The sequence below is a fragment of the Leiobunum rupestre genome, chromosome 9 (genome assembly GCF_980474605.1).
Source record: "Leiobunum rupestre chromosome 9, qqLeiRupe1.1.hap1, whole genome shotgun sequence".
Lineage (NCBI taxonomy): Eukaryota > Metazoa > Arthropoda > Arachnida > Opiliones > Sclerosomatidae > Leiobunum > Leiobunum rupestre.
The window spans coordinates 15,795,004-15,816,316 of NC_143392.1; the positions used below are offsets into that span (position 1 = coordinate 15,795,004).

A 21,313-nucleotide genomic window follows, 5' to 3' on the forward strand; every position below is an offset into this window, starting at 1 on the left:
ATGATAGTTCGCGCGTACGAAGTATAGACGTTTGCGAGTGTCAAGTATGATAGTTCGTGCGTTAGAAGTATAAACGTTTGCGAGTGTCAAGTATGATAGTTCGCGCGTTAGAAGTATAAACGTTTGCGAGTGTCAAGTATGATAGTTCGCGCGTTAGAAGTATAAACGTTTGCGAGTGTCAAGTATGATAGTTCGCGTGTTAGAAGTATGCTCGTTCGCGTAAAGTATGCTAGGTTGTGAGACAAAAGTATGAGATATAGTAGAAAAGTATACAATAGTGTGAAGTAAGAATTTTGTCCGGTTTGGCGTGCCTTACTCCTACACATTATAGTACAGTTTATAGGGGGAAAATCCTTGCTCGCGGAATTTCGACGAATGTGTTGGCCGTAGTAGCGCGAACAGCGCGTGATCAAAGTTGGCCGTGGTACAATCGAAAAATAAACCTTTAACCTTTAACCCTTTTTTCGTCGTCTGCTAAATTTATCAAAAACAAAAAGGGCACTACGATTTTTAGCAGACTCAATTCAATAATCAATTAACCTTGATCCAGGGTTATAAATTTAGTCTTTAAATTAGTATTTTAAAAAACAAAATAAAAATGTGTAAAAAGGGAACGGTTCCGTTAAATTGAATCAAATTATGGAATGGCTCCCAACAAAGGTCGACCACCAAAGGTTACCTGCGTGCTTTGATTGTCACTGATGCATGAATGTTAATTTATATTTTTTGTGCACGAAATAAAGGACAATTTTTATTCTACATCCTACCCTATATTCCAGGGTTTAAATGCAATGGGAAGTTTTATGAGATATAAAAATGAAAAACATCTGGAGGAAGCTATTGGTTTCTCTGAGCATCCCATTTTTAACCCTTTTTTGCATTTTGAGCTATGTTAACAGTGACAGTCTAAATCAAAATTACACCCAAAGCACAGCTAACTTTTCATCTGACATAATTCAAAATGGTATAAAATGTTTATCTAGCTTCGTCTAATCACTCAGTTTTCTAAAACTTTTAAAATATCTTTCAGAATATATCATAACTTTCAAACATTACTATAAAAGTCACGCTAGAGTCAAATACATAACTGCAGCTTTGAAACAATACAAAGACATTTCTTGGGAAATAATTAAAAGAGATAATCCTGCCAGTCAATTTCCCAGTGATTTTGAGTTATTAAAGGTCTAAAAGCATTTTAAAGATTAAAAATATTCCTACTTTCAGAATTAAAATTGTGCATTCAATTTTATAGTTGAACGATGCCAACTCATTTGATGGATTAGAAGCTCTAAAATTGCATCCAGCTGTAAAATATGTATCACCTCAGAGAATAGTTGTCAGGAGTTTATATAATGTTGAAGGTAAATGATACATTTCACATTTAAAATTACACAACCCAATAAGCTAATCATTCTACTTTTAGAAAAATGTGATTGTAAACGAAATCATTCAACATCATCTCACTGGTATTCATCAAGGCCATTTTTTAAAAGAAACAGCCTTTCTTTGGTATAATTAATGTACATTTTTATCTGAATATTGTTAAACAGAATGGTTTTAAACACAGGGAAATGCTTTTTGGTACGCCGCTAGTCGATATGGTAGGAGACAGCTCCTAAGAGCAGTTCCTAGGCAAATTGCCAGCATTTTGCAAGCAGATGTCTTATGGGGTCAGGGAATCAAAGGCAGCGGGGTTAAAGTGGCAGTCTTTGATACTGGATTGGCCAAAAATCATCCACATTTTAAAAGAATTAAGGAAAGAACTAATTGGACCAGCGAAAAAACTTTGGACGACGGTATTATAATATCCTAGATGTTATAGTAATTAAAGGGCAATGCAAGTTATGATGCAAGTGGGAATCGTATCATATAGATAAAATTGGTTTCTGCGCATGATCCGATCCCCTTTTCATTCCCCCTCTAAATCTAATCCAGGCATTCTCTTCCTCTCCTCCCCAACGTTTCCGTTCCCCTATTTTTATCTATAAGATATGGTACATTGATCCTACCTGTATCACGATTTGCATTACCCTTTAACTCACTCTCATAAAATCTTAAAATTTACTAAGGTTTGGGACATGGCACATTTGTGGCTGGTGTTATAGCGAGCAATAAGGAGTGCTTGGGTTTCGCTCCTGATGCGGAACTACACATTTTTCGCGTATTCACTAACAACCAAGTTTCGTACACATCGTGGTTCCTAGATGCTTTTAATTATGCGATTTTAAAGAAAATCAATGTTTTAAACCTAAGTATTGGAGGGCCTGACTTTATGGACCATCCATTTGTTGACAAAGTTTGGGAACTGACAGCTAATAACGTTATCATGGTTTCCGCAATTGGCAACGACGGACCACTATATGGGTTAATTTTTTTCTAGCAATTCAGTATTTTTCCTTAAACATTTTTTTAAGTGAAAAAAATCATTTTTATAGTACACTTAATAACCCTGCTGACCAAATGGATGTGATAGGTGTTGGGGGAATTAACTTTGAAGATCAAATTGCAAGGTTTTCTTCACGTGGAATGACTACTTGGGTTGGTTTTTGAAAAATGCGTACACTTATAATAGTAAATATAAAAGCTAAACTCTCTTTTAGGAACTCCCTTCTGGATACGGTCGTGTAAAACCTGATATTGTAACTTACGGCTCTGTAGTTAGGGGTTCTAGTATTAAGTATGCCTATAACGATTCTAAATTTAGCAATTTGCGTACTAAAATAATTTTATCATCAAATAGGGGAGGTTGTAGATCATTATCCGGAACTTCAGTAGCATCTCCCGTTGTAGCAGGCGCAGTGACATTACTCATGAGCGGTGTTTTACATCTGGGCAATGCTATAAACCCTGCCAGCATGAAGCAAGCTCTAATGGCATCAGCTAGACGCCTACCCAGCGTATCAATTTTCGAACAAGGCTGGGGGAAATTGGACCTTGTTCGGGCCTACCATGTACTCCTAAACTACAAACCTCAAGCCACCCTCAGTCCCAGTTATATAGACCTAACCGAATGCCCTTATATGTGGCCTTACTGTGTTCAACCATTATATTATGGAGCTATTCCTACAATTGTGAATGTGACTATACTCAACGGCATGGCAGTTTCAGGGAAAATTATCGAAAAACCACAATGGCACCCATACATCCCTGAATTTGGTCAGTATTTACAAGTTTCGTTCAGTTACTCTGAGGTTTTATGGCCATGGTCAGGATATTTGGCCATACACATAAGGGTTGCTCCGGAAGCTGCTCAATGGGAAGGAATTGCTCAGGGACACATTACTTTAACAGTGGAATCCCCCGCTCAAGTACATGAAAAGATTTGAATCTTTAAATAGGTTTTTGATCTTAAAGTGGGGCTCTTTTTGGTTTCCAGGATAATGAAACTATAAACCGAAAATCTTTGATTAAATTGCCACTGAAAGCCAAAATTATTTCAACCCCACCCCGGGGTAAAAGAATTCTTTGGGATCAGTTTCACAACCTTCGTTACCCCCCTGGCTACTTTCCAAGAGATAATTTAAGGATGAAAAATGATCCTTTGGACTGGTATTTTGGAAAAATATCACTGGGTAGCTTAACCATTTTAAATACACTTAATTTCTTCCAGGAATGGAGATCATATCCATACAAATTTTAAAGATATGTTTCAACACCTAAGAAATAGCGGCTATTACGTGGAAGTTTTAGGAACGCCGTTTACATGCTTCGATGCGTCTCAATATGGTAAATTCGCTTTTAATTTTAATTCTAAATATAATTATTCATTCTCCTCCTTAATTATTTTAGGGGCCTTACTACTTGTTGATAGTGAGGAGGAATATTTCCCAGAGGAAATGGCAAAATTAAAACGAGATGTTGATGCTGGACTTTCTCTAGTGGTTTTTGCAGATTGGTATAATGTCTCAGTGATGAAAAAAGTCAAGTTTTACGATGAAAATACGAGGCAGTGGTGGATGCCAGATACTGGAGGGGCGAATATACCAGCTTTGAATGACTTGCTGTCACCCTGGGGAATTTCTTTGAGTGATGATGTCTACGAAGGAGACTTTACATTAGGGAGCCATGAAAGTAATAAAATTAGGGGTGTGCGAGTCCTGTTTTTTAGGTTTCGAGTCGAATCCCAAGTCTTGGAAAATTGGACTTGGGAGTCTTTGAGTCCAATTTTGCCATACTCATTCTAGTCTTTGAGTCCATAAGAAATGGATTTTAACTCTTCAGAGTCTTTAGAGGCCAATTTGAGTCTTAATTTTCTAATCGAATCCTATTCGAGCCCTAAAATTTTATCCTAACCATTTAAAATCAGAAAAAATATTTAACTAATTATTCATTTTGTACTTAACTAATTATTAAATTTATATGACTAATTTGAAATTTCCAATTGGTATTAAAATTTTATTATCACTTTTATCAGGGATTTATCGCTTTTGTGATAAATATTGACTACTAAATAAAAATTATTTGCTCAATATTTGGAAGCAAAGCAAAAAATAATAGACTCGCCACTTTGAGTAATTTTTAAGCCTTGGAAAAGGACCCGGGTACCCTATCGGGTCCTAGAAAAATAATTTTCGATTCTCGAGTCGAAACCGAGTACTTGCACAGCCCTAAATAAAATCTTTGGTAGGTTTGAAATTTGAATCTATATCAATACCCTCTTTCAGTGTATTACGCATCGGGAACCAGTATTTTAAAGTTTCCTGAATCAGGAACAGTAGTAAAAAAAACCTTAAACAATCAAGGTCTTGAAGTACTGAAAAGTCATAATGCCCAAGTGGAGGGTGTTCCTATATTGGGCTTATATCAAACTGTTGAAAATGACAACTCTGGCAGAATAGCTGTGTACGGGGATTCAAACTGTATAGATACTGCTCATATGCAAAAAGGTTCAAACAAAACTTTCATCCTACTGAGTCCAATAATAGCTAATAGAAATCACTTTATTTCAGAATGCTTTTTTCTACTCGACGCAATTTTGCAGTATGTGATGAATAAACATATGCCTCCTCTTTTCACTGAATTGAAGTCCAAAGTTACACCTTCCTCCAATGAACTGCCCTTAAGAATGGAAGGTAATTAGGTTTTTAAATGTTTGTTTTAAAGAAATCAGATATTTTATTAAAACTTTTCTTTGAAATAGGAAATCATTTGTTCCGTTATTCCAAAGTATTAGAGCATAATTTAGGCACGCCTCAAACAAGGCCGTTGCCAGAGTGCCCAGAATTAGCTTGGGCCGAACCTAATCCTCTTAATAAATCAGCACCTAGGTAAAGATACCTACCATAGTCGTTATAAAGTGCATCGTTCTACTACATCTTTCACATCTTTCTTTAGTAATTTGAACAAACGACTCCTATCCGTAAATTTGGATGCACCATTGCCAATAAAGCACGTACCACACATAGGGGTACTGTCAAATTCTCCACTGGTAAATGTGCCTTGGGACCCCCCGCCTGGAAGTCAACCAAGTGTGAGCCCCCATTCACCAGACTTAAACCTTAACATGCCCTCTTCGCAACCTCAAATACCAACTTTCCTAATGGTTGGACTTTTCGGAGTAGCGTTTCTGTTACTCTGTCAGTGGTTGAGATATAGGCGACGGCGTCGAAGGCGAAAATCCAGACCCCGTAAAATTCAACCGATAACTTTTAAAACCCCAACTGTATGACGGCAGCTAACACACGCTTTATAAATAGTACCAAAAACAACTGGTCTTAATGGTGGTGGTTAAAACTTGAGTCATAATATCACCACTGAAAAAAACCTGTATACCCTACAGGTGGAACGAAATGATTGCAAACTACTTCACTTTCATCGTTTTCCCATTCGTGAGGTTGATTTTATGGATTGCAAAGAGTATTCCAAGGGAAATGCTCACGTTGAAGTCCACTATACCCATTACGAACAAAGTGAATCTACAGTAGATAATCATAAATTTACTATTAAAAGCGACAGTTTGACAAACGAACCTGAGAGAGTCGAAGTTCACGTACACGTCAATGTACGCGAATTTCACGATGAATTGTAAAGTGTAAAATAGTTTTTAGGCATTTTTTATTTATAAATGAACGTACTTCAGAAGGTGCTATGTAGAATCAGGATAGAAGCCTTTTAAATTTGCAAAAGATTCTCCCATTTATTTATGTGTAAATATAAAATTGTGTAAATATTTTAAAACCATGGAGATTTTCAAATTTTGTTCCAAATCTAGTGGTTGTGCAATCTATTTGTTCAGATATACGGTTAATTGATTTTAATAGGTGAAAAAAATTGAAATCTCATGCGAAATTCTTTTCAGTATTTACTTTATATAATCATGCTTCCCAATTAAAGAATCTTGCTTAAATATTCCTTCCATGTGTATATATGTCTTTCTAACCTAATAACTGTAAACGAACTTCCAAAACTACTTAAATTAGGGTTGTTTCAAATGGAAAATCCTTTTAAAACTTTATGAATTTGATTCAAAATCAACGACTAACGATAAAATGTACAATGTTTGACACTCAATTGTATTCACTGCAGATAAAATCATGGTCGACAATTTTTTTTAAATTAACGTCACTTTTATTGTCTGGACTGGACAGATATGTCGGGTATGAGAGCAGAATTAAAACTAACATTTACAATATCTAAAATTAGAGCAGACACTCCTGAAAAGGGTTACACTATTGGCCTTTACACAGGCGAGAGGAAGGGCTCACAAATATGTGAAAACAATTATTTACAAAGAAAATGGCAGTTTTTTTATAGGAAGGTTTCTAGAAGCTATGAATCTGTACATTTACAAATATCAATAGGTGATAAACCTATTAATCTTTACAAAAAAAAGTTTTTAAACCTACAACTTTTTGTATAAAATCAACAAAACAAAAAAACTGAGGTTCAAAATAAAAATAAGCCATCACAAAATTGTTCAGTGTTTTCGGGTTAAATCACCAACAACACTGTTGCTAAAAAACGTTTGCAAATTGGATATGGTGTATTGGTTAACAAAAAGATCCATACTGTAGGATTGATGATGTATGATGGGTTAGTTTAGAGAATATCCAATTGATTAAGGTTTACAATAAATGCAGTAAGAAACTATTTATAGCTAGTAGGTAGTTTTAATTGTAAAGGTATTAGGCCCATAGAAACATTTGATAGGACCATATTATAAAAGTGGCCTAACTTTATATAAGAAATCTACAAAAGTGGTTTTTTCCCCTCCAAGTTACTCTAATGTAGGGTTGAAAACAATGTATGAAATTGTATAAAGCATGACACAATTTGCTTATTATATATAAAAACATTAAGTTAGTTACGCTTTAACTAAATTTAAATATAAAACCACTAATTCTTACAAGAAAATGTCACTACAATCAGTAGCTACAATTACGGTAGCTTGGTTAAAAGATCAGGGAAAAAGGGAAAATTTTTTTGTAACATGAAAATAGAGACTCGTCTCACGTAGACATGGCTGCCAACATCAAACGTTCTTCTTCAGATAAATCTAAGCCACTTTTCAGAGTCCTGCGAACTGCAAAATCCCAAACATCCAAATCCTAAAGTCATCGTTCGTGACAACTCACGCCAGACCTGACTGGGATTGTGTGCTGACTTTGAACTGTGATTCTATTACATTACTCAAAGCCTACAAGCCAATTGATTCTACTCAATCTACATTGTATCGTACCATGAACCAAGAGTTAGTTAAAACCAAACCACACAAAACCTCAATCCCCATGCTAAATTAGTAGCTATCAAAAGTATAGTTAGAAAAGAAAATCTTAGAATTCTTTGTTATAAGAAATTCATAGCTAAAAACCCATAGTACCCCTACTTATGCCATTGGCTAGCTTGTTTCGAGATTCAGTTGTTAGGTGCTTTGTTAATAATAAATCATTTTTGTACATTTATGCATGCACTAACTAATATTTAAAATTAACAAGCTGTCTATAATCTGTTTAATATTTTCAATCAATGCTTTTTTTCTATGCTAAAGGTAGTATCCCTACAATTTTTCAAAATGTCTCCTCCAAATCACTGGCCTGCAAAACTAGGCAGTTTCAAAGCCAGTGGCGGCATAAGGGGGGAGGGGCGGTCCGCTCCGGGGACCGGGGTAGCTAGTGCCATCGGAGAAGCTCGAGGGGGGGAGTGCACAATTCAGAACGATTAAACTAAACTTGGGCTCGAGGGGGGGGGGGGGAGGTTGTGCAAAACAAAGAACTCGTGAAAACCTCTGCATGGTCCTGTGGGGTGTCACAAAACATTGCCGCCCCGGGGACCCAGCCTTCTTAAGCCACCACTGTTCAAAGCTCAACAACATTCCAAAACTGGTACATTGATATAGAAATAAAATGTACTTACGTGATTTACGGTCTCCGTATCTGGCTTTCTTGCGTATCCTTGGTTCATTCCTCAAGGGCTGAGTGGTTGCCGTTTTGACCAAAGACTCCAGTATTTCGTCATCGCCATCAGTCATACTCTCGTAGTTATTTTGAATATTATTATAACGACCTAATGTACTCATTGATCCTTCAGAAATTTTAATAAAACCGTCGTTAAAATAACTTAAATTAAGCAGTGGCATAGCCAAGAATTTGGTTTACCATGATGAGCTTTCTGCCTGCTTTTCATTCCAGGTAGCGTCCCCCACTTCTGGTACTTAGCGTCCTCGACGTCCGAGGTACCATTACCCAAGAGCTGCCTTAATTCGTGATCCGCCTGTTGTTCCTTAGTGCGGAAATTGGCCATCTACGATTCAAATTGTTAAGAAAACCAAAAAAAAGGGGGAAGGTGAGACGTCACTGGTGATTCCAATATACCTGTCCGTTAGAATTATCGATTCTTACATCGGTGATCATTTTCCCCCTAGTCTTATTGCGTTCCCTATGATTGGCCTTCTTCTCCAACTGTTGCAAAACGCGTTCTCTCGTCGTCCGGTACTCCAGAGCGAACTCGCTTACTATCTTACAAATTTGATGAACCTTTAGATCCCTTAGTTGGAATAGGGAACAGCCCAAAAATACCATCAATTTCTGAAACCTATGGTGTAAATAAGCGCTGTTTAGTATAGGACATAATAAATATTCGGTTGTGCAAAGTTTATCTTGCCTGTTAATGACTCTCCTATGAATAATGCCTAAAACAATAATTCTCTCGGCGCAATCAGCCAAAAATTCGGACATTCTGTATATAAACAATCAAACTAAGTATTCTAAAATTACTCTAATAACCAGCTAGGCAAATGCGAGGGGCTAAGCACTATCAGATGGCCAGTACACCGATTACACGTACTCAACACTGATAAAGGTACAGACTCTAAAGATTACACTTAATCTCATTAGTACAGTCAATGGTACGGGCTTGTACACCGACTACGAGGAGTGCCTAGCCCCTCGGGCAAATGGTAAAACGCGAACCTATTCTTCATGGACGTCGAACCATCGTGTTTGGCGATTGCTTTGAGATAATCCCAGGATGCTTTGCACTCTGATTCCATTTTGGCGAGGTTCCTGGCCACTTCATCGAAATCAACCCTGGACGCTCTAGTGACCGCTCCCATCTCGGAGTATAAGTCGCTAGACTTAGGAAATTTCTCCATCACAATGTGGCACAAGTGGTGCAGGAGAGAGTGCTTGTGAACGGTGTCCTTCACTTCGGGAACTTTCGATAAGTAGTCAATCTGAAAACCCCTGGCCTCGATCCCGTTCAAGAAGTTTCCCACCGAAAGAAGTGTTGACAAGACGGCGCGGAAAGTTTGGTTCGTTTGGATTTCCACCACGGCTTGTTTGAGATCCATTAACGGTTCAGCCACCTCCTACGCGAGGTTCCAGAAAGGCGGTTACGACGCCGCTATTGTTAATTGATAAACAAGTGAAAGAAAGGGTGCTTACTTTCTCCACGGTATCGTAGTCGAGCCTAAATGCCCATAGCCTCAACCTGGCTTCTAATTCGCTAATTGACGCTAGGGTCAGCAAGCATTGCTCCGCTGAGCCCAAAGGAACTTCGGGGTTGGTCATTTGAGCCTCCATAATTTTCGTCTTCTCTTCCTCCGATGGCATCATTAACGTCAGTATTTTCTAAATTACCCAGACGATTACTTTTGTAACCGAATTGACTTTACGACGTTGAATGTATTAATTTCTACCACAAATATCTAACTGCATTAGGTAATCTATGGAATGCCACCCAGGTCAAAATTATAAATAAAAGAAACCAAACTGTAGGGAAAAATAAAAATCTGGCAAAAAAGCATTTCTGTTGAAAAAAATATAAATTTGGCAAAAAAAAATATTTTTGTTGAGAAAAAATATAAATTGGCAAAAAAATATTTATGTTGAGAAAAAATAAAAATTTGGCAAAAAAAAAATATGTTGAGAAAAATAAAAATTTGGAAAAAAAAATTTTTCGATAAAAGAAATTTGGCAAAAAAATATTTTTGTTGAGAAAAGAAATTTGGCAAAAAAATTTTTGTTGAGAAAAGAAATTTGGCCAAAAAAATATACCTTTGTTGAGAAAAAATATTTTAGTTGAGGAAAATATTGTCGTCGAGAAAAAAAAATTTCGGTAATAAAAAAATATTTACGATAAGAAAAAATTATTTTCGTTGAGAAAGATATAGTTTTTGTAATTTTTTTTATTTTCCAATGGTATATTTGTTAGTGATTTTCAAATAGTAAGTCTAATTACTAATCAAGCTGGGCTGTTTAAAACAGGACCTAGAGGACAGTACCTAGGAATATCGTACCAGTATTTTCTCAACACAAAATATTTTTTCTTAACACAAAATTTTTTTCCAACACAAAATCTTTTTTATTTTTTAATTTTTAAATGAAAGGCTTTAAAAATAATGATTTTTGCATTGTAATATGAAAAATATCGATATTTTTTTTTATTGCAAAATGTGTGGAAAAAAATCCATATTTTTTTATTTATAATTTTGACCTGGATGGCGTTTCATAGAAATCTTTTCGTTTGAACGAGAATAAGCGGGAATATTTTTGATAATATTTAATTAATTAAGAGCACGTTATTGACACTTTCAATCCTCATTGGGTTAAAAGTTACCACCCATACTTTCCCCCCACTTTAGAAACGACGAACTTGATACAGTTAGATATTAATTTTAGAATTGAATACAGTCCCCGGTAGATGGTTACAAACCTCAATCCCTTCCCTATTCATGATGGTACTGTCCATCTTGAGGATGGCTGTTTTGATCGTTCTGGGAGGTGGGAGTTTGGTCATGCCAATGTTGATGGCGTTGGACCTTTTGGGGTCCAACACGACTATTTCGTGTTTTTTACTGCCATCTTGGTTTTTCTGTGACGGATATTAAAACGTAAGCCATTTAGCAAACTGTTGGCGAAGAACGCGTCCTTAGATAGAGGGATTAATCGAGTGCATTGAATTACGGTACTAAGTAAACTAATGATTTATCCATCAAGATGAATAATCTTACCTCCTGAGTTAATTTGCGTGTAATTGAAGAGAGCATGCGTCATAGTGGGCAACAGCGATAAATGGCAAAAAGAATAGAAAAAATGGCGGTTAGCGAGTCATGCAAAAAAACTACATGATCTTATTAATTTTTATAAAGATTAACCTTTAACCAGAACTAAACCTGATTAATATATTTCAAGCGTAAGCTGTCGCGTTTTAATCGTAATTATATATCTTTAATGACTACTTTTGATTAATTTAACTGTAATCTCGAACATCGCCTTAGGGTCCTTACAACGTACTAACATCAAGAACACTAAAATACATTTGACAAGCGTATTTTGTTAGTTTTGCGTCGGTATGGTCGGGGTTCATTTGCACGGAGACAGCGGACAGAGCAATAGCGGCACAGTTTACGTTGCCACGAATGGCGGTGAGTTAAGGTTGTTATTTTTAAGCGTTAGCTGGTACACAACGCTTGGTTTCCACCAAGACAATAAATGGGTTTTGGACTTTGAATTTCACAATTAACACGCAAAAAACGACTTAAATGGTCACACCGGCGTTTGAATTTTACCAGTTTTACCTTAAAAAATTCGCGAGAAAAAAGCCAGCATATGATTGGCCTGATCTGCTATCACGCGGTAGGGAAGACGAGGAGCTACCAGATTTTTCAAAACGCTGGAGTGGCCCTTTAACGATTAAATCTTGGACGAATAATTACTGGACCCGAAACCAAATGGCGCGCTTGGTGCTTTTACGGCAGCGCCGTAGTATTGGAAAGATTTCTATCCAAATACTAAACACCTTAGGCCTAGCGTTCTTATAGCTCTTGACTGTGTAAAAGCTTACACCTTTATTTCCATTTTGACTAGGCATTTTAAATTTATAATCCAGCGGTTCCCAATTTGTTTTTGCTACGGAACCCTAAATTATCCACCTAATTCTGGCGGAACCCCAACTCATTTTTTTAACTTATATTATAAGACTCTTGACACAAACAAAGATGGCCGCGGAACACATTTTGGGAACCGCTGTAATATAATCTATTTAAACCTTCACACAAACTATATATGCAAAAACATTCAAGCGAACTTCCTATTTAAATTAATTAAATCATTACCCTTTCATTTTTATTCCAATACATTTATTACTGAATAATCTAAAGCCCATTAAAATTCCAAAAGCCTCACTTCTATTAAAACAGCAGAGCAGATGACGGAATGCGGGTCATCAGACATTTTACGCACGTGTTTTGTATTTGGATATAAATATTTCGCGATTCTCTCGTTAGGAGCGCTGATGGGCGATGCAAATTGTGGAACCAGGGATTTTTCTTAGGTTTCGAGTCCAGTAATTATTCGTCCAAGATTACATTTTAAGCTTAATAATATAATAGAGAACGATTTCCTTTAACAAAACCAAATAATAAAGGTAATCCTTAAAACAATTTCGTTGATGAAAAGTACTCCTATATCCGCGGATCACGGGGATTCAACAATTAATACTTCAGAGAAAAATGAAGTGAACGAATAAACACTGAAAGGATACTGTACGAGACAAACGAAGCCGAAAAACGAAATTGTACGGTCTATTAGGTCTTACCTTGTTCATGATATCTTTGGCTCTGCTTTCAAACAAGTGTTCGAGTTTCTGAGTATCGACGTTAATGGGAGTGATTTCGTCCCAAATAGTTTTCACTTTGGAGTAGACGGGCCCCATGACGCCGTCTTCCTTGACTTCGCGCCAAAACAGCTTCACCGTTTTCTTGTTCTTAGGAATCGTTTTCGCTTGATACTGCAGCGGCAGCTGATTCTTATTGGCCCACGGCGGAGGGGGCGGGGCCATGCCGTTAGTCCTAATTAGGAAGGGCGGCGGAGGGGGCGGCCCGAAGCCGTTCATGGGAGGCGGAGGCGGCGGGGGGCAGGGGCCGTTCGTGAAAGGGAGAGGCGGGGGCGGTGGAGGACCGCCCATTCCGGGTAGTGGCGGGGGCGGCGGAGGCGGACCCATCCCGGGCAATATCACAGGGTTCTGTTGTTGGTGATTTGGCGTATTTGTAGGACACGTCGAGTGAAAGACATTCAAATCGTCCCGATCCTCCAAGTCCCTAAAGTCCAAATCGTTAATTATCAAAGGCCTATCGATGGTCTTCAACAACTGCTCCCACTGAAGATCGTTTTCCGGTTTCTTGGAATCGGCCAAGTTACCGCCGCTATGTTGATGGACCAGTCCCGTTCGACCTGGTTCGGGGCGTTGGCTGGCGGCTAAACCCTCTTTGGCACGATTGACTATCCCGGCCGTGTCCCCGAGCCGGGGTCTGGTCTCGGAAGTGGGCGACCTGAGGTTATTATCCGTCTTGTACATGAATTTCTCCTGCATGTCCTTGATGCTGCCTTCCTTCCTGAGCTGCGTGGGCCTGACGACCACCTCTTCTTCTTTGGGTTTCATCGCCGGCGCCGACCAATTGTTGCGGTTGTTGTCCACGGGAGAGGTCGGTTGAAGGACAACTGGAGGTGGCGATGTCGCCTCGTCCTGACTCTTGCCGTACATCATCGAGAGCATCCACGACTTTTTGTTCAAGTCGTTGCGTCCGTAGACGTCTGAGCCGCTGTTGCGTTTCTGCAACGCGTTGGAAGACGGCGATTTCTGTACGTTGTTGACCATCTGTCCGTTGGTCGTCACCGGTTTCTGTTCTTCAGCCGCGCGGGACATTTGATCGTTCTTGCGGTTTTGTTCCTCCACCCTGTTCTCGAAACGGGATCGTTGACGGTTAACCAAAGAAGGCGCTGTAAATAGAATCTCCTTTGATGACCGATGACCTTGACAAGGTTAAAGGATGGTTTTAACTGGGGAGAAAACGCCACGACGGTGACAGTGGACTCAAAAACAAATTAGCCCTAATGTAGATTTTGCTCACCGTCGTAGCGTTTTTGCCGAGTGAAAAGCAAGCCTTAAAGTTAGGAGCAACAAACACAAGGAGAACGCAGCTAGCCTTTAAACACGCTAACGCAGGGTTGTGTACAAATTTCATTTGACGAGCCTTTACCCTGAACGTTTTACGGGCGGGGGGAAGACAATTTCCGAATTTTCCCCTTCCGACGGCATCAGGCGCTAAAGCGTCTAACCAATGAAAATTGTACACTAGAAAACGCACGACTTTTGAAGGGTTGCATTCTCCTTGTGTGGGGTGCTGTGTTTGTTGCTCCTAGCTTAAAGAAAGGTAAGCTAAAATATACTAACTGTGTCTGTCGGGCGACAAAACGTGACCATTCTTTTCTCCATTACACACAGGTTCGGGCGACGTGGGTGTCGTGGGTGACGGGTACGTGACGCCTTTACCACTTTCCTCTTGTTCTTTTATAAGCGACCTGTTCCTGGCGTCTCTTTCGCGCCTGCGTCGTAACGCCGGCGTGATACCATTGACGGGGAGCCCGTTAGTTTCGGTTGCTGGCAAACAAAACCCAAAGCAAGTTGTACAGACCACAAACAACAAAATACAATAACAAATTCAAAAGAACAAAACTTACGATGAGCGTTACCGTTTAATCCGTTGAGGTGATTTCCCATCTTACCAGGATCAGGAGGTTTGATAATTTGTTCGTTATGATTCGCGTCTCTGAAAACATTAGAATTTAACTTAGTTAAGCCTTTGCGTAAAAAAAATAAACTAAAGGTTAATTAACCCTAAGGATCCTAGAGGTTTGATAATTTGTTCGTTATGATTCGAATCTCTGTACGAAAATAATATAATTTAATTTAGTTAAGCCTTTGCCCAAAAATTCTAACCAAAGGGTTAATAAACGCCGAAGTTCCTATAAATGCTTAGAGCACGATAAAGTTGGTTCACACGAAAGCGTCAGTCTCCGATTTTGGGGGAGAAACGTCAGTGGTGGGATGCAACGCGCACTTGACGTCACAAGCTGCCGAAAGAGAGAGGGACCGAAGGACGTCAGCTTGTGACGTGGAACCTAAGAGCAACAAACACAGCACCCCACACAAGGAGAACGCAACCCGTCAAAAGTCATGCATTTTCTTGTGTACAGATTTTATTGGTTAGACGCTTTAGCGCCTGCTGCCGTCGGAAGGGGAAAATTCGGAATTTGTCTTTCAGCGTAAAGGCTCGTCCAATGAAATTTGTACACAACACTGCGTTAGCGTGTTTAAAGGCTAGCTGCGTTCTCCTAGTGTTTGTTGCTCCTAGGTGGAACGGACCCGCGCACTCCTGTCCGGAATAAAGCGGGTGACCGGCGCGTTCAAGTCTACCAGAATAAAAGCATACCTTTGTGGCCATGTAGAGTTGAGAGGTTCTTCGGGCGTTTCGGGTAGGATGTTGACCCTATTTTTGAACTGCGCCGGCGGAGGCATGCTGCCCAGAGAGTGACGCCGGCTCTTCCGCCGTTCGTTCTCGTCCATGGATGTCCTCCGACTTCTAGGAATTTGTCTAAATTTAGAAAAATCATTTCTTTCGGGTTCGTTATTGTTAGCGGGGTTTCCCGGTTATGGGTCAGGTTCTGGTCGGAGGATCGCGACAAATACCTCAAACGGGCATCCAGAGGTAACGGTTTACCATCGTCGTCACCATCCTCGTGTCTTAGGACCGCCTGAAATTAAAATTTTGAGTTTTTAGACCTAGATAAGGGTTTATTGAGGTAAGAAGGCTAAAGTGGCGTATACCTCGTATATTTGGAACTGTTGCAATAAGTCCAAGTCCGTTCCTTGCTTGGACATGTAATACTGAATAATTCGCTCCATTCCCTGTTCCTCCAACGAATCTGTGATATCGTAATACGTATCTTGGTCCGGTATGCCGTTCAAGGTCTATTTTCGAAATTAAAATTTGCTATTACACGCGTATTCTGACTAAAGCCCCAATCACACTTGACGGTAAAATCGGTTATAAACATTTTGAAATTACTAAAATTTATCGCAAAACAATTAGTTAATCACGTTTAATATACATACAGTAATATTATTATATGTAATTTCAAATTTTAGTCGCGTTATTTTTGAAAATACAAGCAATTTTACTTGTCGTTTTGAAAGCGATTCTAAGCTGCGATTTCTCACGTTGGTTTTGAAAACAAGTTATCTAAACGAAGCGATTTTAGGGATAAGTGTGAACGTGGCTAAAGTTTCCCGTTAAATGTACTTTTAATTTCGTACCTTATTAATTAAAGTGACTGCGTAAACTAATAATTCCATGTCGGCGGAGTCTTTCTCGTTCAACAAATTCATTATGTTCGACCATGGCGTGAAACCTAACACCGCTAAAACGACAAATTCAGATGGAAATTTCGTAACAATTGGGTACAAGGACTTAACTATGTTTCACCTACCTTTCTCAACGCTATTCACGGCTTTCAATAATAAGAGACTGTTGGATTCCGTGTACTCCACAAAAACTAACAACAGTTTCAAGGCGGTTTTGACTACGAGGCGATACTAAAAGTGGAAAAATGTGTAAGCAATGGTTCAAATAAAGCTACCTCCACTATTTAAAATAGAGATCTGCATTAAAAAGGTATTTGACCATTTTCTAGGGTAGCCGCGGGAATGGGCGGAAATTAGATTGTTTCTCGAATTCGTTAAGGGAATGGTTGGAAGTAAAAAAAAATTATTTTATAATTTAAAAGCATTAATCAAATCCTTAGAATAATGCTCGGAATTATTTGCCTCCGGTATCGAAGGGAAATGGACGGGGAATGGGAATGGGAGGGAAACGGGATTGGAAATGGACGGGGAATGAAAGGGAAATGTAACGGGAATGCAATTGGCAGAGTTGCCACAGTTTTTTCACAATCAAATTCCCTGACTTTTCCAGGATTTCCCTGAACATCTCCGGAGATTTTCCCTGACTTATTTTGTGTCAGGATTTTATATTTTTAAATTACATTTTATAAAAAGTTTCCTATTTGCAACCAAACTTAAATTCCCTGACATTTCCCTGATTTTTAGACTAATTTTTAAAATTCCCAGACTTTTCCCTGATTTTTAAACCCATATTCAAATTTCCTAACTTTTCCAGGAATTCCAGGTTTTACAGGTACCGTGGCAACCCTGAATTGGGAATGGAAGTGGACGAGGCATGGAAGGGAAATGAAAAGGAAATGGGAATGGAATTGGAGATGGAACGGAAATGAAAAGGAAATGGTAATGGAATTGGGGATGGAAGAGAAATTAAAACGAAATGGAAATGAGAATGGGAATGGGAAGGGAAATGAAAGGAAAGGAAATATGAATGGAATAGAAATGAAAAGGAAATGGGAATGTGAAGGAAATGAAAAGGAAATGGGAATGGGAGGGAAATTGAAGGTAAATGAAAAGGAAATGGGAATGGAAGGGAAATTGAAGGTAAATGAAATGGGAATGGGAAGGAAATTGAAGGTAAATGAAAAGGAAATGGGAATGGAATTGGGAATGGAAGGGAAATTGAAGGGAAATGAAAAGGAAATGGGAGGGAAATTGAAAGTAAATGTAAAGGAAATGGGATTGTGAATTAAATGAAAAGGAAGTGGGGATGCGATTGGGAATGGGAGGTAAATGAAAATTAAATGGGAATGGGAATGGAAGGGGGAAAGGGAATGGAAACGAAATGAGAAAACATAGATCAAAAAGAATGGTAACGATAGGTAAAAAATATTTTAACGGAAATGGAATGGGAAAGGGCGGCAATGGTAAAGTTTCTGATTCAAATGGAGATCTCTATTTTGAAACGCCATAAGGATTATGGTTTAATGGATACAAGAGCAGATTGGTAATTGTTAAGCGATAATTAAATGTTAAAAAAGCGTAAATTAATCAAACTACTGAACAGATTAATTAAATCCTTACCATCTTCCGAAAATTAAAATGCAAAGACAAAGATTTTTCCATTATTTTTGGCATCCGTGTTAGTGCAGAGTAATTGAATTTTCAAGCGAGGTTAAAAATTTGAGAGAAAAATGCAAAAAAACACCGTCAATTAATTCATTGGCAGCCATGCATATATTATCTTACATTATAATAAAAGTCTATAAAAAGTTAATTTACACTAAAAAATAAAGTAATCTTCTATTAAATCGTAAATGTACCTTCTTGAAATACACCATTTCTAAAATTTTGAGATAAAAAATCCGAAACAACCCGAAGGAAAACATGACTACGAATGCCTCCAAAACAGCCGTTATTTTTATTATTTAATCGAAGGAATTTATTAGCTTGGCTCTATAATCTGCGAACGTTGCAATATAATTTCATCACCGATAAGGAACTAAAATCGTTAGCCAAATCCAAATTTAAACCGCGATTTGAAAGATACGAACGAAAAACGCGATCATAACAGGGTTCGTACAAACGTTCCGGAATTATATTCCCGGATATTTCCAGTTTTAACCCGACCAAATTACCAAATTCTCCCTGACCATTTTTGTAGGATAAATGAATGGTTTGAGATAAAAATCTTGAAAAATATTTTATTTCCAAAATTTAAATGCTTGATTTTTATGGGGTCATTTTAAAATCCCCTTACTTTTTGGGACCATTTTCAAATTCCTTGACTTTTCCCTTACCTTTTGGAAACATTTTAAAATTCCCTGACTTTTTGGAAACATTTAAAATTCGCTGACTTTTCCCCGACCTTTTCGAAACATTATAAAATTTCCTGACTTTTCCCTGACCTTTTGGAAACATTTTAAAATTCCCTGACTTTTCCCTGACCTTTTGCAAACATTTTAAAATTTCCTGACTTTTCCCTGACCTTTTGCAAACATTTTAAAATTTCCTGACTTTTCCCTGACCTTTTGCAAACATTTTAAAATTCCCTGACCTTTTCGAAACATTTTAAAATTTCCTGACTTTTCCCGGACCTTTTGGAAACATTTTAAATTTCCCTGACCTTTTCGAAACATTTTAAATTTTCCTGACCTTTTCGAAACATTTTAAAATTCCCTGACTTTTTCGAAAAAAATTAAAAATTCCCTGACTTTTCGAAACCTTTTAAAATTTCCTGACTTTTCCCTGACCTTTTCGAAACCTTTTAAAATTCCCTGACTTTTCCCTGACCCTTTTCGAAACCTTTTAAAATTCCCTGACGTTTCCCTGACCTTTTGGAAACATTTACAAATTCCCTGAATTTTCCCTAACCACCTTTTGGAAACATTTACAAATTCCCTGACTTTTCCCTAACCACCTTTTGGAAACATTTACAAATTCCCTGAATTTTCCCTAACCACCTTTTGGAAACATTTACAAATTCCCTGACTTTTCCCTAACCACCTTTTGGAAACATTTTAAAATTAACTGACGAAACATTTTCAAATTCCCTGACTTTTCCAGGTTTTCCAGGTAGTGTACGAACCCTGCCATAAGTAAATGCCAATCGAAAAAGTAAGAGTTTACCTTGGAGGCGACGAGCGAGTAAAGCCATTGAATAGTTTCATTGTGCGCTATCACTCCATTCATGCCATCGACGTACAACATCACTTGGCCCAAAGCTGCAATTTGGTATTATAACGGGGAGAAATATACGATAAGAAGGGGTCAATATTGTCACGACTCTTGGCACTAATTACGTAAAACCTTTTATATTTATATAAAGATAAAAGTGGAAATATTAACCTCTTAGGATGTAATTCTGGTAGTTCTGGTCGGCTTCCGAACCCACTTTAATAAGGCAGGCCAAGCCATCATTTTGGACGAATTCGTGCACCAGATCCTTATCATCCTGAAATAGCCAGTTTAAAACGCTTAAAAGGAAATTTTAATACGCCTTTTTATTTCATAATCGCTTGGGAAGGACTCGAACAAGCTATAGCGCCATTAAACTTAAGAAACTATATTAGTTCGGATAATTGAAGGCTTCTTTTAAGTTCCCAAAAACGCTTAGGAATAGTTTATCCTAAATGCTAAGAGATGGCGCTGTCATTACGCCTTTACGACTATAAATGGCGTCGTCCGTGTAGCGACATTTAAAGGGAATATATTCTAAATAGAAAATTCGTCCGTTAATACACTCTACAACTTATTTTTAACGTAACTAGCGCCAATTAGCCCCGAGGCTTCTGTTAAACCTGATGGCAGAAATGAGAAATAGGCTGATCCAAAATAAATATGATGGTTATATTCCCTTTAAGCAGTAGGAAAGAATACGCACGCGAATTTTAACGACCATCCCAGTCAATTAAATTTTATTGCCCGGGGTCAAAGGTGAAGCTAGTTATAGAAACGGGGAATTTCCAGCCCGGGCTGCCTTTCATAAATTCATCAACGTACACTTTTTTGACATTCTACGAAACACAATAATTCTTGACCTTGTTGCTTTCGCGAAAACGAGGTCAAACGGGTTATTAACAACGGCAAAAAACGGAGAGAGAACCGATTCTGACTTTAGACTGGGCGAATTATCCGAAGGAATTTCAAAAGGGTTGTGGCATTTTTAGAAAAGCGAATTAAACGTACGCCTTTTTTATTCCCAAGATAACTTCAATATAACGGTGACCAATGTGGAGGATAATAAATGTTAAAAACTATTTTTAAAATGAAGATTTTTACCTGGAAAATCTGCTTCAGAGAAAATAAGGCTCTTCTTAACTCCCTTCCAGTCGAATTTAGAAGTTTTTCTATAAAAATATAAACGAAACATTTTAGCCGTACGCTCATGAACGTTTTTGTGGGAAATGTATGATGTAGGTCATTGTTGCTGTGGGTGTAGGAAAAAAATTATTTATTTATACTTGGGGACAATGACTATGTTGATTCGATCCGTTGTCGAATTTTCTCCTTGGGTACGAGAGGGGGGAGAGAAAATGTCACCGGCATACACTTCAAATGCGTCATATGACGTAAGTTATAGGCGACCAATTAAAAAAAACTCGTTTTTTGATTTAAATTCGATTTTTATTGATTT

General features: G+C 38.0%; 2 protein-coding genes across 7 annotated transcripts in view; one reads left to right on the forward strand and one right to left on the reverse strand.

The window, feature by feature from the left end:
- Nucleotides 1-483: 483 nt before the first annotated feature.
- Nucleotides 484-6,555, forward strand: S1P (membrane-bound transcription factor site-1 protease). Of its 2 annotated transcripts, XM_090159254.1 has the most exons (17): nucleotides 484-674; nucleotides 780-964; nucleotides 1,031-1,182; nucleotides 1,253-1,361; nucleotides 1,424-1,509; nucleotides 1,568-1,796; nucleotides 2,070-2,364; nucleotides 2,436-2,538; nucleotides 2,601-2,677; nucleotides 2,741-3,308; nucleotides 3,377-3,549; nucleotides 3,611-3,726; nucleotides 3,790-4,071; nucleotides 4,665-4,886; nucleotides 4,950-5,072; nucleotides 5,141-5,267; nucleotides 5,335-6,555. In XM_090159254.1, the coding sequence occupies exons 2-17, from the start codon at nucleotides 817-819 to the stop codon at nucleotides 5,666-5,668; spliced, it is 3,144 nt and encodes a 1,047-aa protein (XP_090015380.1). In that variant the 5' UTR covers nucleotides 484-674; nucleotides 780-816; the 3' UTR covers nucleotides 5,669-6,555. The 2 variants fall into 2 exon arrangements, with proteins under 2 accessions (XP_090015380.1, XP_090015381.1); XM_090159255.1 differs by having other exon boundaries at nucleotides 484-964.
- The window catches only part of Fhos (Formin homology 2 domain containing), a 130,508-nt gene continuing 115,739 nt past the window's right edge, over nucleotides 6,545-21,313 (reverse strand). The window contains exons 7-25 of one of the 5 annotated variants that reach the window (XM_090159251.1): nucleotides 20,959-21,026; nucleotides 20,026-20,131; nucleotides 19,807-19,901; nucleotides 16,767-16,872; nucleotides 16,594-16,697; nucleotides 16,105-16,248; nucleotides 15,967-16,031; nucleotides 15,710-15,871; nucleotides 14,958-15,046; nucleotides 14,671-14,877; nucleotides 13,036-14,216; nucleotides 11,152-11,310; nucleotides 9,882-10,067; nucleotides 9,408-9,805; nucleotides 9,100-9,174; nucleotides 8,838-9,030; nucleotides 8,595-8,739; nucleotides 8,353-8,520; nucleotides 6,545-7,522 (exon numbers count right to left, since the gene is read on the reverse strand). In XM_090159251.1, the coding sequence (XP_090015377.1) occupies nucleotides 7,449-7,522; nucleotides 8,353-8,520; nucleotides 8,595-8,739; nucleotides 8,838-9,030; nucleotides 9,100-9,174; nucleotides 9,408-9,805; nucleotides 9,882-10,067; nucleotides 11,152-11,310; nucleotides 13,036-14,216; nucleotides 14,671-14,877; nucleotides 14,958-15,046; nucleotides 15,710-15,871; nucleotides 15,967-16,031; nucleotides 16,105-16,248; nucleotides 16,594-16,697; nucleotides 16,767-16,872; nucleotides 19,807-19,901; nucleotides 20,026-20,131; nucleotides 20,959-21,026 (3,725 nt within the window). In that variant the 3' untranslated portion in view covers nucleotides 6,545-7,448. Of the gene's footprint in view, nucleotides 7,637-8,352; nucleotides 8,521-8,594; nucleotides 8,740-8,810; nucleotides 9,031-9,099; nucleotides 9,175-9,407; nucleotides 9,806-9,881; nucleotides 10,068-11,151; nucleotides 11,313-13,034; nucleotides 14,217-14,670; nucleotides 14,878-14,957; nucleotides 15,047-15,709; nucleotides 15,872-15,966; nucleotides 16,032-16,104; nucleotides 16,249-16,593; nucleotides 16,698-16,766; nucleotides 16,873-19,806; nucleotides 19,902-20,025; nucleotides 20,132-20,958; nucleotides 21,027-21,313 lie in introns of all 5 variants that reach the window. The other 4 variants (XM_090159250.1, XM_090159249.1, XM_090159252.1 and 1 more) reach the window with 4 other exon arrangements.

What these genes read in the sequence shown, in the direction of transcription:
- S1P (XM_090159255.1), top strand. Translation starts at nt 817, where the DNA reads ATGAAAAACATCTGGAGGAAGCTATTGGTTTCTCTGAGCATCCCATTT. An exon ending in GTTAGGGGTTCTAGTATTAA is followed by an intron (nt 2,678 to 2,740) that starts GTATGCCTATAA and finishes ATCATCAAATAG; the next exon opens with GGGAGGTTGTAGATCATTAT. An exon ending in TACTGCTCATATGCAAAAAG is followed by an intron (nt 4,887 to 4,949) that starts GTTCAAACAAAA and finishes ACTTTATTTCAG; the next exon opens with AATGCTTTTTTCTACTCGAC.